The 15833-nt window shown below is 32.3% G+C and overlaps 1 protein-coding gene and 1 long non-coding RNA gene across 2 annotated transcripts in view; one reads left to right on the top strand and one right to left on the bottom strand.

The window, feature by feature from the left end:
• The window catches only part of LOC149180355 (uncharacterized), a 254080-nt gene that overhangs the window by 15998 nt on the left and 222249 nt on the right, over positions 1-15833 (top strand). The window lies entirely within an intron of this gene.
• LOC149180356 (putative protein phosphatase 2C 20) lies at positions 4661-6540 on the bottom strand. Its single transcript, XM_089418168.1, has 3 exons — positions 6125-6540; positions 5747-6002; positions 4661-5042 (listed from the first exon to the last, which is right to left on the bottom strand). The coding sequence occupies exons 1-3, from the start codon at positions 6392-6394 to the stop codon at positions 4798-4800; spliced, it is 771 nt and encodes a 256-aa protein (XP_089274294.1). The 5' UTR covers positions 6395-6540; the 3' UTR covers positions 4661-4797.

The following is a 15833-nucleotide window of genomic DNA, read 5'->3' as shown; positions in this document are numbered from 1 at the left end:
ATTAATATTAATATTTATGTTGTTTATGTTTTTTATTAATTGGTTAATTAATAGTACTCGATAATAATAATAATAATAATTATTATTATTATTACTATTATATTTATGTGATTTGTTGATCTCACTATCTATTTTTTTCGTGATGACGAATTTTAGTAGGTGTTTGAAATGTGTCGATCTTAAAACTCGATATGATTGTGGGTCCTGAGAATGAATCACAATAGATGGTTCGAAATGTCGACTCTAAAACAACTATGTGATTATTCCGAAAATTCTATTTGATAATGATATGGATCACAAAAGTCTGAAATCAAAAATAATTTATCTACAAAAAAAATTCTTTAATCATGAATCACAAAAACCTCCATTATGAAAATATTTAATTTATAAATAATAATAAAATTATTAATGTTAATATAAATAAATAAATAATAATAAACATGGTTAATACATGTTTATCAGCCATACTTATTATATAATTGTGCTAGTATTAATGTGTTTTTTTGTGCTTAGTATTAATGTGTTTTTTAAATTAACTTGTAACATTATAGAGCCTTTGCTTTGTTTTATATGACTTAACAATATATGGCCTTTGCTTTCTTTTATAAGACTTATGATCTAGCCTAGATTATAATGGGAAAACTTTTAATAATGACATATGAGATCAAATCAAATAGGCACGACCATCTAAAATAAAGAGATTAAATTTGTAATTTCATTTATGAGTATTTAATGAGGTAAACATGTAACAATTTATTGCTCATATTTAAATTGGCTTTGGTCTAATTTTTTTTCAATTTTTTTACAAATGTCAAACTTTAAGATTTTGGGTGCCCGAAGGTTTTCGATAATGTTGAATCTATTTCCAACGTCAAAAACACAATTCAGACAATCTTATAGCCAAATTGATTGAATTTTTTTACCAAATTCCAATCATTTTTAGTCATCTAAGAAAATTTGTCACTTACGCCCTTAAATTATAATTCATTCCTAACTTGTAATTCATTTAGAAGGAAGATTTAAAGGTTCAATTCTCATCCTACAAACAGTAAGGTAAAAACTCTCGTTTATGTAAAATGTGGGAATTTGTATTTTTACGTTGTAAATATAAATGTTCATATTGGTATGGTGTATTAGTTGTATTTCCATTGTTAATGTGATATTCCCACTTAGTAATAATGCTAAGGGAAGTATTAATATTGCCCAATTTTGTCTTATTTCATGTTTGCACTTAGGAGATGTGGGTTCAAAGGTCCCACATGAATTTTTGGATTAAGTGGGGGCCCAAACATTAGGAAGGAAGGGAAATATTGCAGCTCTAGTGAAGCATGGGGGCCACTCTATGGAGAATTACAACCCACATGTGGAAGACACTTTCATTGGAGCGAAGTTGGTGGGGAAAGTCGAGATGGTCCACATGGGCATCTTGGAGGCTCTTATATAAATAGAGCAAGAGGCAGTCATTTGGGTCATTTATTCATCTATTCAGAAATTGTGTCTTTGACATAGCACACTTGAGCGGAAGCCAAGTCTGCAGTGTTGTTTAGCACACGCGTGTCTCCGAGCACAGATATCAACCCTTGCTTGGGTGGACTTCGAGTGGCAGCCCAAGGAGGAAGTCCTACCTATACCAATTCATACCAGCAACATAGAGTGCGAGTTTTTGTGGAGAGGATCAACAACAACAACACATAGACTGGGCAGTTCTTGGAGGAAGTACGCTTGGAGGTTGAAGAGTGAAGGGAATTAGGGGTTGAAACTTGAGGTGGAGTCTAGGGAAGTGTTGTGGGGGATTTTCCATCATTTTGGCAAAGCATCAAATGCCACATCTACTACAAGTTATATCTTCTACTTCTGGAGGAGGGCCAAGCATTTGGGGGTCAATTTTGGAACATCAAAACTAGGAAAAACACTTTCTGGGTTTTTTGAGTTTATTGAGGAGAGGCCAAGATTAATTTGGCATAACTATTTGGGCAGATTTGAGGGGTCAAATAGGAGCCCCAACTCATCCAGCAACGACATTCCCTAAGGGAAAATTGGGCCGAAATTCCAAGGCCAACGTTTGGCCAATTCCTTCGTCAGTTTTTTTAGGTTATTGGTGAAAAGCCCAAGGTTAATTTCTTGGAATTTTTTGAGCATCCGAAGAGGCCCTAGCAACAGTGCTTTGCAACCAACAACATATTTTCTAGGTAGTTTGATCTCAAAGCCAAGAAAGAGTGACTATAGATTTGAGAGGGATTTCTTAGTGTTCATTTGGGTTTAACAAGCCCAGGTGCACTCTTTCCAGCGCTATATGTACCCTCTTATTTATTAATAAAATGGCTTAGATCAATGCAATTCATGGAAATTTCTGGTTGTTAAATGTGTTGTAAATTTTTGTATGTATTTATGCTATGTTTGCTTTGTTTAACATTGTATATTTCCATTAGGAATATTACAGTTAATGTAAGAATTTGCATTGTTATGTTGTAAATAAATATGTTCATGTTAATATAGTATATTAGTTGTATTTCCATTATTAATTAATGTAGGAATTTGCATTATTATGTTGTAAATATAAACATTTATGTTGGTGAATAATGTATTAATTAAACTATAAGCATGGTCTATATTGGAATTGGGTGTGAAGAATTTTGATTTATACAAGTGGACAAAATTTTTCATCTAATACTTCATCCAACAAATAATATGTAAAGTAATTGAACTAGTTTTCAATTTCAAATAAAAAATAACATATTTAATTTAAAAATCATATATTTCACCACATGTTAAATACACACCACGTGTTTACAGAAATAATAAATACTTGTAGTTGTATAACATCTTCCAGTTTATTTAATTTCACACCCTCAATTTACACGAGTGCATTCACAATCTATTTAATTTCACCCGTGTGTGTTCACAATGTGCGTTCACACTGTCTGTTTAATTTCAGTAGTCTATTTACACGTGTGTTTATCATGTTACCGTTTCATCGTTATTCATAGGTAGGCTCACCAAAAATTATATATGAATTAAATAAAGAGTGGTCTTTAATGTAATTTTTGCTCACCAAAAATTATATATGAATTAAATAAAGAGTTGTCTTTAATGTAATTTTTTGGAAGTTTTTCGGGTGTGTTTTTTGTTCTAATTTTTCTAAAATCTCGTAGAAATTTATTGAAATCACAAGTTTGATGGGTAATCTCTGCATAATTGAAGTGCCCTGGAGTTTTCGAGAGCGCTGAATCCATATATACAGTCAAAAACTCAATTTAAATAACACAAATTAAGATTTCACCTCAATTTTTTCCATCGAATTCCAACACAGAAAATGCAAAAAATCATATTAGAAACAACTCTATTAAATAAAGCAAAATGCCAAATGTAAATGATTATAAAAAAAAAATTAAAATTTTAAATAAAATAATTTTCTAATTATAATATAATGTATATATATATATATATAGAGAGAGATAATTGTAGATGATTATAATGATAAGTTATAGTATTTCATGTTTTAGATTTATTACTTTAGATTTTTTTTATTTTTATTTAAATAATAAAAAATAAGTAATTAATTTTTATTTGTTTTAAAAATATGATTTTTTATAATTTTTCCTAAATTTATAAATAAATGGGGTGTTTTGAGAAGTTTTTTATTACAAAATTTTAAATATATTACAAATTTCAAATTTATGATTTGAAGAAATCTTTATTAAATTTCAAATAAAATGGATAAAAATATATGGCCAAAAAATAAAATAAACTATACTCTAATCTACCAACAAAAATGTGAATGTAGATGAAAGTGTTGATTCCCGATAGGAATGCAAATATAAATAAAAGTGTTGGTTCTCCACCTTTGTTTTGTGTTTGATTGTTGGTGAAGAAGTATTTATTAATATAATTTGTATTTTTTATTTGATAAATAAAATAATTATTTATATGGAATATATTTGAGTGATATTGGAAGATATTGATTAACATTATGCATTGTGAACTTAAAATTTGGTTATTATTAAAAAAAAAATTGTTAATTAATGTTGTAATTTTATAGATATTTTATTAAGTGGTAGTTTAATTAACTTGCAAATTTGCTTTCAAAAATATGGAAAATTTACAAGATTTTGATAAAATCTAGCAAGTATTTTTGTAAATTTAGGTTATATCCGTGAAACTTCAATATTTTAGGTGCCCCAAAAGTTTTTGATGGTGTTAAATCTATTTCCACTATCAAAAATATGATTCAAACACTAGTACTACCAAAAATTTTAAAATCATTTTTGACTAAATTCGGACCTCTTTTGACCATCCAAACAATCTTCCTACATTCTTCGTCTTTTGAGAATCCAAACAATTCTTCCACAATTCTTCCTACATTCTTCCTCTGTTGAGGATCCAAACAATTCTTCCACTTCCATAGACTAACTTTATTAATAAATTTTTATAGACATATTTACGAAAATAATTATGGGGGAGCGTGGAGCCTTTAGTCGGAAGAGTCATGAAAAAACCTCCACATCTTCTGCCTTCCTCTGAAGAAATCAGGATATGCAGATTTGTTTTAAGAAAATAGGTAAGGGACATGTTTGAAAGGATAAGTGGACTCGATAAACAACATAAAAATTATATTTGAAGAATTGCGAGAACTAAGTGGCACCTCAAGGACTATGATGAAAGGAATAAATTTAATTTATTTATATTGATTTGTTTTATGGAGCAAAACTGTGGTAAAACAAAACACCAGATATTTGAAAAGAAAAACATTATTACCCTGAATCAACATCAATTTTCCAGGATTTGTGGCGACTCGGATCATTGGAAGCGAATGACAATACAGGACAGTATTTCCGTGCTACTTCCCTTCTCAGCAGCTGTGTCAACCAGGAGTTTAGCAGCCGTGTCAGGATCCATCACGTCCTTCAATAAATCTACGGCCTCTTCATGCCCCATTGTTTCCCACACACCATCGCTGGCCAATATCAGAAACTCGGTGGCCCAGTCTATCAGCTCCTCTCTCACACCCATACCTTCTTTCTTCTCAATTTCATGCAGATCATCTGTCATTAAATATCAATCAGAGACTGTAATACTTACTGTTTGTCAATTCATAAATTGGAAAACCTTTACAGAAAACTTAAAAAACAAGATCCTTAAAATAAGCCATATCTGAAACCCTGTAAAATAAAATGTGTCCCAAGTTTATTGGGACGAGCATTTTTAGTGTGGAGTGTTTTGTTAAGTAGGCAGAGCATTTTAGTGATTAAGTGTTTTGTTAAGTCATTTATTTGTAAAGGTGTCACAGTTCCTATTAGAGTATTTTAGTGATTCAGTGTTTTGTTAAGTTACTTATTTGTAAAAGTCACGGTTCCTGATAATTAAGTGTTCTGTTAAAGCACTATGTAATTGAATGTTCTGTTAGAGTGTTTTAGTGATTCAGTGTTTTGTTAAGTTACTCGTTTGTAAAAGTCATGGTTCCTGATAATGAAGTGTTCTGCTGTAATTGAATGTTCGGTTAAAGCACTCACTCACCAATATACCTACTTGTCTCATATGGTTTGCCTACTATTATAACGTCCAGAAATTTTATATGCAGTGGATTGCAGCTATGATTATATAGTCCTCTCCTAGTTATACCATCAAGAAATTTTATATGCAGTGGATTGCAGCTATGATTATATAGTTCTCTTTACCATTTCCCTCGAAACCCCCCAAAAAAAATTGTCCCAAAGCCAATAAATTGAATTACCAGAAAAGGGGTTACCTCGTATATTGATCCATGGGGGATTGGTGATCCTCTTGTAATCGATGGAGAGCTGAACGGCAGTTCCAGCACGACAGAGGATAGCCTTGGAATCGCCTGCGTTCGCTACCAGAAGTTGACGCCCATCAATCACCATTGCCGTCACTGCTCTGCAATTTCCATTTCCCCAAGCCACCTTCTTGTCCTTCAAAATCCCGGCCTTCGTCTCTCGAAAGGCCTCCACGATTGCTTTCTCCGGATTCGACCAAAACCCCGGCTTCCACAGGAGACCACAAAACCATGGCAGAACCATTAATGAAATTATGTAATTAGCATCCTATGAAAAAATTCATAAATGAAAATCCCCAAATCAGTAATAGCTTATTTTCCCCCTCTTACCTGTTTCAAAATATTAGAGAAAAGGTTCCTCTGCAGGTAACGCGGCACATTAACGTGGCCTGAATTAGGGGCAGAACTGTAAATGGCGAATAACCCCATATCTCTGTTCTGAAACTTTTTCGTCTCTGCTACAGTACAGCAGCCGCGGCAGCGATGACCGGAATAATTGCCATATGCCACTCCACGGATTTGATTTTGCGTACATGATTGACTGCCAGCCGGTGACGGATCATTCGAGGTAACCGGAATTTGCTGCAACTGAGGTGCCATCTTCAAATTTTTCACATCGAGATTCAACTGCGTCTTTCTCCCTTCACAGTTAGACAGTGGTTCTTGTAAATGTGTGCATTTTCATGAATATTTAAATGAGTTGGGCGGTGGGGTAAATTCATGGAATGTTGTTCGGAGCACTGGTCTCGGATTCGGATGAGAAGATAATATGAGTTGTATTAATTCGGACGTAGCATAATATGAGTTGTACTAATTCGGACGTGGAAGTTGGAGAAGTGCCACTTGGACTAGTGGCGTGGCATCCTACTTTTGAGCGGGTTTCTGTTTCCATTGTGCGAGGTGTTTCGGATCACATCAGGATTTTCTCAGTTATGCATCAATTTAGGCCGCTCCCAGAAGCTTACGCATTTCGTTAAACATTATTAAATAAGTTAAGTTTATTTTTGGAGGATGACGTGGCAGTGGTATTGGTATTGGTATTGGTATTGGATGGGTATTTATTTGTTTTAAATTTTTAAAGTTAAATATGGGTATTTTTAAAATGTGTAAGTTTCGGGAAGAAAAGAGCACCATGGTGAATGTAGTTTAGTTGAGGTGTGCGTGATTTCTCATTATGTAATTATGAACTTTATCACTTCTTCGAAAAAATATATGCTCTTGAATCATTTAATTAAAGCAAAAATAAATCTAAAGCATAATGGTAATTTAAATATATATATATATAAAATTAAAAATTTACTTTTACACTGGAAATTTATTTTAAAGTGTAGAAATTTTTTATTAATTTTAATAGTGGTTAATATATATATTTTAAAATTTTAATACTATTTTATTAAAATATTAAGTAATATATATTTTTTTTGTTTTTTAGGTAATGTGAGAGTCTTGAAACGAATAGCATTCTTAACTTTTGGGGCATCTGAGTCATCAAAATCACTTTGGGATTACAATCGATTTGGGCCACACTAACTCTTAGCATAGTTGGACTTTTGCCCACGAAATTTCAAATAGACAGCTTTACACCACGGAGTGCCTTAAGAGAACATCTTCTCACCATCTACTCTATGCCTTGTGAGTGACAATATTTTATTAAAATATTCAAATTTCTAAAAAAATTATAATCTTTGTAAAATTTTGACAATTTTTAAGATAAAATAATTTTATTTCATAGAGCATTTTCCTTGACATTTTCATAGAACATTTTCCTTGAAATTGAAGTATATGATTAAATTTATATACTAGATAGTAAGATGACTATATCTATTTTAATAAAACATGGACGCTCCAAACTTGATATTTAACATTTTGATTCTCCACTTTAAAGCTTAGATCTAGGAAACAATATTACATTTTAAAAATTAGATTTAGAAAAAAATATTAAATAATTTTTCATTAGTTCTAAATGATTAATTATGTATTTTGTTTGTTATGGTAATGAGATTGTTAATTGACGATTGGGAGAAATAATTGTTATCATCTCTTTTCAAGTTGAATTCTCACGAGTAACCTATTAAACTCATAACCAATATAATGAAATGAGAAAGATTTTCACCCAACTTTTAATCTCCACGAAAAAGAATAAAGTTACATATTATATCGGTTACTTTCCGAAATTTATAAATAGAAAACTTATCAATTTATAAATAGAAAACTTATTATTAACTCAGATTTGAACGTTATAAATAATTTTATATTATTTTATATAATGTTATTTGTTGTTTAGAAAATCTTCGGCAAAATCACATAATCAATCTTTTGTCGACGCGTTTCGAACCAACCAGTGTGGTTCATCGTCAGGACAAGTTGAAGAACAGATCCAGCTTCGCCTGTTTAAATAGCTAGAGCAGAGACCCCAACGGTTACCTGGCCAAAAGTTGACTTAAGGAGCAAGGTCAAATTTAGTTATATTAGGTAAGAAATAAATAAATAAATATCTAAATATATCAATGATAAATTATAATATACTAAAAAATAAATCCAAATTTAATAAATATATATAAATTTTAGTTATATTAGGTGTGAGATAACCAAATAAATATATAAATAAAACAATAATAAATTATTTATTTATTAACTAAATATATAACTATATAAATCATAATAAATTATATTTATTTATTTAATAAATCAAAATATAAAACAAAAATAAATCAATTATTTAATATATATAAATGGTATTATTAGTGAGGTAAATGAATATAAATTCATATATAAATATATAAATTTAGTTATATTAGGGGTGAGATAAAAAACTAAATATATAACTAAATTGATAATAAATTATTTATTTAATAAATAAATATATAAATATATAAAAATAATAATAAATTCTATTTATTTATTTATTAAATAAATAAATAAATATAAAAACATAAATTAATAAATATAATAGGAAAGATAAATTATTTATTTAATTTATATAAATGGTATTATTAGTAAGGTAAATAAATATAAATTTATATATATAAATTTAGTTATATTAGGGTGAGATAACCAAATAAATATATAAATATATAAATAAAATAATAATAAATTATTCATTTATTAACTAAATATATAAATATATAAAAATCATAAAAAAAAAAAAAAAAAAAAAAAAAAAAAAAAAAAAAAAAAAAAAAATTATTTATTTTTTATTAAATAAAAAAGTAAATTATTTATTTAATTTATATAAATGGTATTATTAGTGAGGTAAATAAATATAAATACATATATAAATATAAAAATTTAGTTATATTAAATGTGAGATAACAAAATAAATATATAAATAAAATAATTATAAATTATTTATTTATTTATTAAATAAATATATAAATATATAAAAATAATGATAGATTATATTTATTTATTTATTAAATAAATAAATAAATATAAATTAAAAAATATAATAGCAAAGGTAAATAATTTATTTAATTCATATATAAGGGGTTTTTTTAGACGAAAGCTAAAGGGAGATTCAATTCTAAGGTTCTAATAGAAATAAATGAAATTTTTGGAAAAAAATCTAATTATAACATGCTCAATAGTATCATAACCGGATAATACACTACATAGCCCGAAATTAATTCATAACATATTAAGGACTCAAACACTCCAAAGAACTGGGACAAACTTGCCCAAACAGAAATTAAAGGAGGGGGAAAGACAGAAACCCTAAGACCTAACAAAAAGGGGAAGAGGAGGCTAGGAAGACAAGGCTGGGACCCAGCACCTGCTAATCCTCCAGCCATCATCCCTATTAAGATTGTTCGGCCTCTTCTCAATCTCCAAGGCCTCTCTAAATTTGCGATGGTGAAACTGCGCAATTTTGGCAATGACTTGAGCCTCCTCTATACACACATGATGCATAGTCTTTTCCGCATGCTCAGCCAGGGCCGAGGACTTGGTCCTCCCATGCCTTAAGTCAGCCGAATGCTCGCTAATCCGCTGATTGATCGAGCGACCAGTCTCACCAATATAGGGGGTCCCACAGGAACAGGGAATGACATAGACGCCTTTCATGTCCTTAGGGTCAATCGGGTCTTTCACAGACCTGAGGGAACTACGGATCGTATTGAGAGGTCTAAAAGTAGCGGGCACATCATACTTCCTCAGAATCCTCGCAATCCTGTCCGTGGTTCCTTGGATGTAAGGAAGGTTCACACCCATGCTACGATCATTAGGGACCCTTCGGATTGAAGGCTCCTTCTTGGCCCTGAGGAAGGCTTTTTGCCCGAGGTGCCTATTGTAACCATTCTTCTCAAAGACTTCTAGGAGGTGAGCCTTCTCTGTTTCCAGGCTCTCCTCATCCGAAAACCTAACAGCGCGGGTGGCAAGCGTGCTAAGAACCCCTAACTTCTGAGCGGGGAAATGATGCGAAGAAGCATGCAAGTATTGCTCAGTATGCGTCTTCTTTCTATACACCTGATGCGAAAAGGAACCATCCACCTTCTTAGAGATGAGGACATCCAAGAACGGAAGGCAACCATTGTTTTCTTTTTCCATCGTGAATTTAATGGCGGCGGATTGGTTATTAAGGTGACTAAAGAAATGATCCAGCTCGTCAGGACCATGAGACCAGACAACACCAGTGTCATCCACGAATCTTCTCCAAAGCTTTGGTAAGAGACGAGAGGAGGCCAAAGCCTTAGACTCAAAATCCTCCATGAAGAGATTAGCGACGACAGGGGACAAGGGGGAGCCCATGGCAACTCCGCAAGTCTGCTCATAGAATTCTCCCTCGAAGCTGAAAAAGGAAGAGGTAAGGCAAAGCTCAACTAACTTAGCCGTATCCGGGTCAGTTAACTTATTAATAACCATCATGGCCTCATTGATAGGAATGCAAGTATAGAGAGAGACCACGTCGAAACTTACCAAAAGGTCCTCAGGCTCAAGATTAATGTTCTTAAGATCCTCAATAAAAGAAGCTGAGTCTTTGACAAAGGACTCAGTCTGCCCGACCAAGGGTCTCAACTTTGCAGCGAGGAACTTGGCCAGGAGGTAAGTCGAACCACCGATGGTATTGACAATGGGTCTCAGGGGGACCCCATCCTTATGGATTTTAGGAAGACCATAAATCCTCGGAGTGATGGGGTTACCTTCAATAAGTTTCTGGGCTAGAGGAATCGTGGAATTGCACGACTTGATCGCAAGAGCGACTGCCCTAGAAATCTTTTTGAGGGGATTCTTCGAAAGCTTCTTATAACTCCCACTATTACAAAGATGGTCAATCATCTCACTTGATTGATAAGTTTGATTTTCTTTCCTTCGTGATCTAAGTATTAGTTTCCTAGCCCCTTAGTGGATAAGATGAGGTTATGTGCAAAAGCTATTGGATCACACTAGACACTAGTATATATGGGCAAAAAATCGACCGGTGTACTTCGACAATTTAGTTATAATGTCAGATTTTACTTGTTATATTTTTTTGCCCTTTTTAAAGTTTTGATATTTGTCAGATATTTAAATAACATTTGATTTGTATAAAATATCTGAATCTTTCCCAAAAAACATAACAAACTAATTCATCGACCTTTAAAAATTTAGATTTTTTTTTATTTTTTTATTGAGAAATTTTTTTTTATATATTTATTATTATTTTTAAAATTTAAAATTTTTATTTCACAAATAACTTTAACGACCTCCCAACTTGCATAACTAACTCTCAATTTTAATTTTTAAACTTTAACATATAAATTTGGATTTTTTTAGACGTTAAATTTATTCGGACTTTAAACTCGTATTGCATAATTAAATTTAACAATGTCTAAAGCAAGGCAAGTTTTTTTTCAGAGGACTAAAGCAAGGCAAGTTATCATAGTGATTGTGTTTATATACACTCATCGGAAGGACATTATAACACTTGTTCTTCTAAATTTGAGAAACATATTCTCATAGCCATTGAGTTTACATGCACTCATTGGAAGTGTGTGATAACTCTAGTTAATTTAAATTTTAGTATGAAATAGTAAAATGATAAAATGTTGCTTCTTTTCTTTTTATATAAAATGATATTTTTATTTATTTATTTTTAATAAATAAAAGTATATATTTATAAAATGTAAAATATTTTTTTAACTAATAAAATTAACAAATTGTTTATATAATAAATTTATATTTGTTTTAAATTTCATATCAAGTATTTAATATATTATTATTATTATTATTATTATTTTATTTTTTTTTTAATTATTTAATTTATTATTATTATTATTATTATTATTATTATTTTATTTTTTATAGATTAAGATCTGAACTTTGAATTTTATAGTTTAAATAATATTTTATGGAGTTGTCTTTAGTGTGATTTTTTGGAAGTTTTTTCTGGTGGATTTTTCTGGTCTAATTTCTCTAAAATCCTGCAAAAATTCATTGAAATCACAAGATTGATAGGTAAACCCTGCAAAATAAAAGTGCCTTAGGGATTTTTCATGGTGTTGAATTCATATATACAGTCAAAAAACTAGTTTAAATAACACAAATCAAGATTTCACAAAGTTGCACTATAGACAACTCCATACTTTATAACATATTAAATAATTAAAATATATAAATTAAAAAAATTAATCTTTTAGTATTCATTTAAAATAAATTATATATATAAAGTTAAGAGATATTAAATTAATAAATTTATTTTATGTAATGATTTAAATGTTAAAATTTATGAAGGTGTGTATATTCTAGTTTCTATTTAAAATGCTAATATCTTCAATAAAATATACATTCTTAAAAATAAATATTTTACTTAAGATATTAACATTTTAAATCAAAAGTAAAGTATACACACCTTCATAAATTTAACATTTTATTTTATAAATAAATAAATAAAATCTATATATTAATTTAATATCTCACTTAACCCCCTCTCTATATATATATATATGAACAGATTAACCTTTTAAATAAAAAACAAACTAAAATAAATTTATTTTATAAATAAAAAAATCACATATATTAATTTAATATCTCACTTAACCATATCCTTTAAATTATATTATTATTAAAAAATTTAGTATATTCTAACCCATTAAAGTTGAAAGCAAGTAATTAAACTCAACGTGACAAGTAATATAACTATTTTACTAAGATAAGTCCTTTGGAAACATGTGATAATCTATACCATTTTATTCAAAGCACTAAAGAAGACAATACGTCGCCTAGTATAACTTTACACTGCTTTCTAATTTTGTTGTCAACTTTAACTCTACGGTCCTTTGTAAATTTGTGGTCTCGCCTAACTCTAGAGTGGTAAAATGATCTTATGATATTGTTAAATTTTTCAATAATTGGATTATTAAATAGCTAAACTTTATTGTGTTACTTTTAAAATTCCCTATAAAATAAAATCTTGAATTAAATATCTATTATCAAATTATATTATGTTATTTTAAAAAGTAATAATAAAAATAAGCATATTATTTTAAAAATAAATATTACATTTTATTCGTTGTACTAATTATCGAGTTTTTGTAGTGGTTATAACCACTTTCCAAAATTTTGGTTCGCATGTAAATTTCGGAGCTTATTTTGGATTCTGGGATCAATCATCCTTGATCATTTGTTGGTAAGCTGATGATTTCAAGCTCCTCTCCTTGATCTTAAGAGTTGTATGTGTTCTCATGTTTATGCAGCATGTGTCATCTTTGGGCATAGGGATTGTTGTTTGTCATGCAAAGGGAATGTTGTTTTGCTTCAAAGGAAAGCATGCACACATGAGTTGTCATCATCACATAGATATGTTTAACACTCACTTCACGCGCTCTTGTCACGAAGGTTGTTGCATCAAGCAAAGTATGTTTTATACAATTTTGGATGGTCTACGTTGTATCACTAAGTGTTTGTGTGTGATCATAGTCGAGTCCTATCAATGTTTAAATATGTTTCACTGATCTCACACTTAGCCAATTTCCCAAGCAACTTAGCCTCATCCAGCCTCCCGGAACTGTGCACTTTTCTTTTGCAACCATCAATCTTCCTCCCTTGCCTACTAAAACTCCGCAGTGCGTAGAGACCCCCACACCCTTGGCATCCAAAACTGCGTAGTGGTTTCCTCCAATGTCCTAATCCCAGCCGGAACCCAATGTCATCATAAATTGCACATATTGTCCCTCAGCTGCTTAGTCTGGCTTGCAACCTAAAACTGCGCAGATGTGTCCACCCGAAACCCATCCCGCAGCAGTGTCTTGCATCCAGAAACTGCACAGTATTGCCTCCCAGCTACCCAGGCCACATTGAACCTAGAAATTGCGCAAAGGTGTCCTCCATGACCCCCATCCCACAATAGTGTCATGTGCCTCAAAACTACACAGTGTTGTCCAAGCTACCATGTCTGTCTTGCATGCAAAAATTGCATAGTTGGACCTCCCAAGGCCTTATTCCGGTAACAATCATTGCCCGTTGAAGCTATGCTAATCTATCTCTCAGTGACTACAGGAAAAGGTGGCATGCTAAGATCACTCCCAAGGAGTTGAGGAGAAGGACCAAGAGACTAAGTGATGATAAAGGATCAAGACCGCATGCAAACTTCGTCGAATGCATGATCATCTCGATGGTAAGTATCGTAAGTAAAGAATACCTTTCGAAGTACACCTCTTAGTTCAGTTTGTAGGACTGCTTGTCATTGTCATATCATCCTATCTTCAGTAACATGCATGTGTGAAAACACAAAAAGTCATTTCATGTGTTTCCTCTACATGTCTTGCTTCCTTTTCGCTTGTTTGACCAACTATCGTCTTCAACATGTTGATTGCTATGTCATGCTTACGACCTTGTTCTGGTGATGTTGAAGGTTTTTCTTTGTGTGTATGAGTTATGTTCGCTATGTAAACATCTATCGCATTCACACACAATGTTGTAAGCACTTCGGGCAAGTGTCATCACGGTCGTCCAAAGGTCTATCATAAGTGTCACACTTGTCGCTTTCACTGTTAGACAGTCACACTGAGACATGTTATCTTGTTGGTTCAAGGTGTCTTTTTGTCAAGTCATGGTGAGTGTGTGTTTTCAAGGTCATGTATACATGAGTTCACTCGCTCACACACTTAGCAATTTTCCTGAAAATTTGTGAACCAGACCACCCTCCATCAGTCGGACCTCCACTGAGTTGCATTGTGCTGTCTCGGCCCTTAGTGACCAAGCATTGTTGCCCAGAATTGCGCAGAGCTTGAGGGTGCCCTCTAAACAGTCTACATTACGCAATCCTAGAATCAACCTGCCTGATTGTCACCCAGAACAACGCAGTAGTTGCCCAAGAAGCCATCTTAGTTTGTGCTTCCCACAAGCTTATCCATCAAGCCTCCCGTTGGTCAACCGGAGAATTTTACTTGGGAAGTGACCCAGGGCTACACTCATCCCCAAAATTTCGTAGAAGCTATCAGCCTACCTACCTACACTACTTGAGGAAATTGCACAGACATGAGGGATAGGGACTCGATGCCTGTCACTGCACTGTCTCTGGAAATTGAACAGTTTTGTTAGGCAGTCCACCTGTTGACTTGCTTGCCCCTCCTCTTGAAAATTGTGCAGTTTCCATGGATAGTCACTTGTTGCCCAGCACCCCGCTTAGCTCGGAAACTGCACAGACATGTCATGCTTTACTTCCTCCTAGATCTGCGTAGTTTTGATCAGCAGGCTCCTGCATCATGATCCTGGCCTCCTCTGGAAATCTGCACATTTTTCACTGCTAGTGCCTCTTGTTGCCCGCATTGCCTTCCTAGGAAAAACTACGCAATTCTACCTCCCAACTGAGCCAAATCCCACAAATATCACTGTTGTCCCGGACTACTCAACCCATCCTCTCAGTGACCTCTGCGCATTTTTTCCCGACAGCGCCTCAGAGCCTAGCATCCCAGCTTGAAATGTGCTTTGCGCAGTTTTAGAGCCTTGTTCTCTCTCATGGTCACCTGCACCAAAAATGAAATATGATGCATCATGGTAAACCAGGGGATTTATGGATTTCATGTCGTCTCGTCATGAGTGATTGTAGAGACAGGTACATGAA

This window comes from Pinus tabuliformis, chromosome 3_2 (assembly GCF_031772625.1).
Source record: "Pinus tabuliformis cultivar Carrire ecotype Pingquan chromosome 3_2, CPIR1, whole genome shotgun sequence".
Lineage (NCBI taxonomy): Eukaryota > Viridiplantae > Streptophyta > Pinopsida > Pinales > Pinaceae > Pinus > Pinus tabuliformis.
This window is presented reverse-complemented; position numbering and strand designations above follow the sequence as displayed.

Bases quoted from the DNA above. Each gene is read 5' to 3' on its own strand.
- LOC149180356 (XM_089418168.1), bottom strand. From the start codon at position 6,394: ATGGCACCTCAGTTGCAGCAAATTCCGGTTACCTCGAATGATCCGTCA. The intron at 6,003-6,124 runs GTAAGAGGGGGA...CTCCTGTGGAAG, and splicing joins TCTCTAATATTTTGAAACAG to CCGGGGTTTTGGTCGAATCC. The intron at 5,043-5,746 runs GTAACCCCTTTT...ATTTAATGACAG, and splicing joins CCCATGGATCAATATACGAG to ATGATCTGCATGAAATTGAG.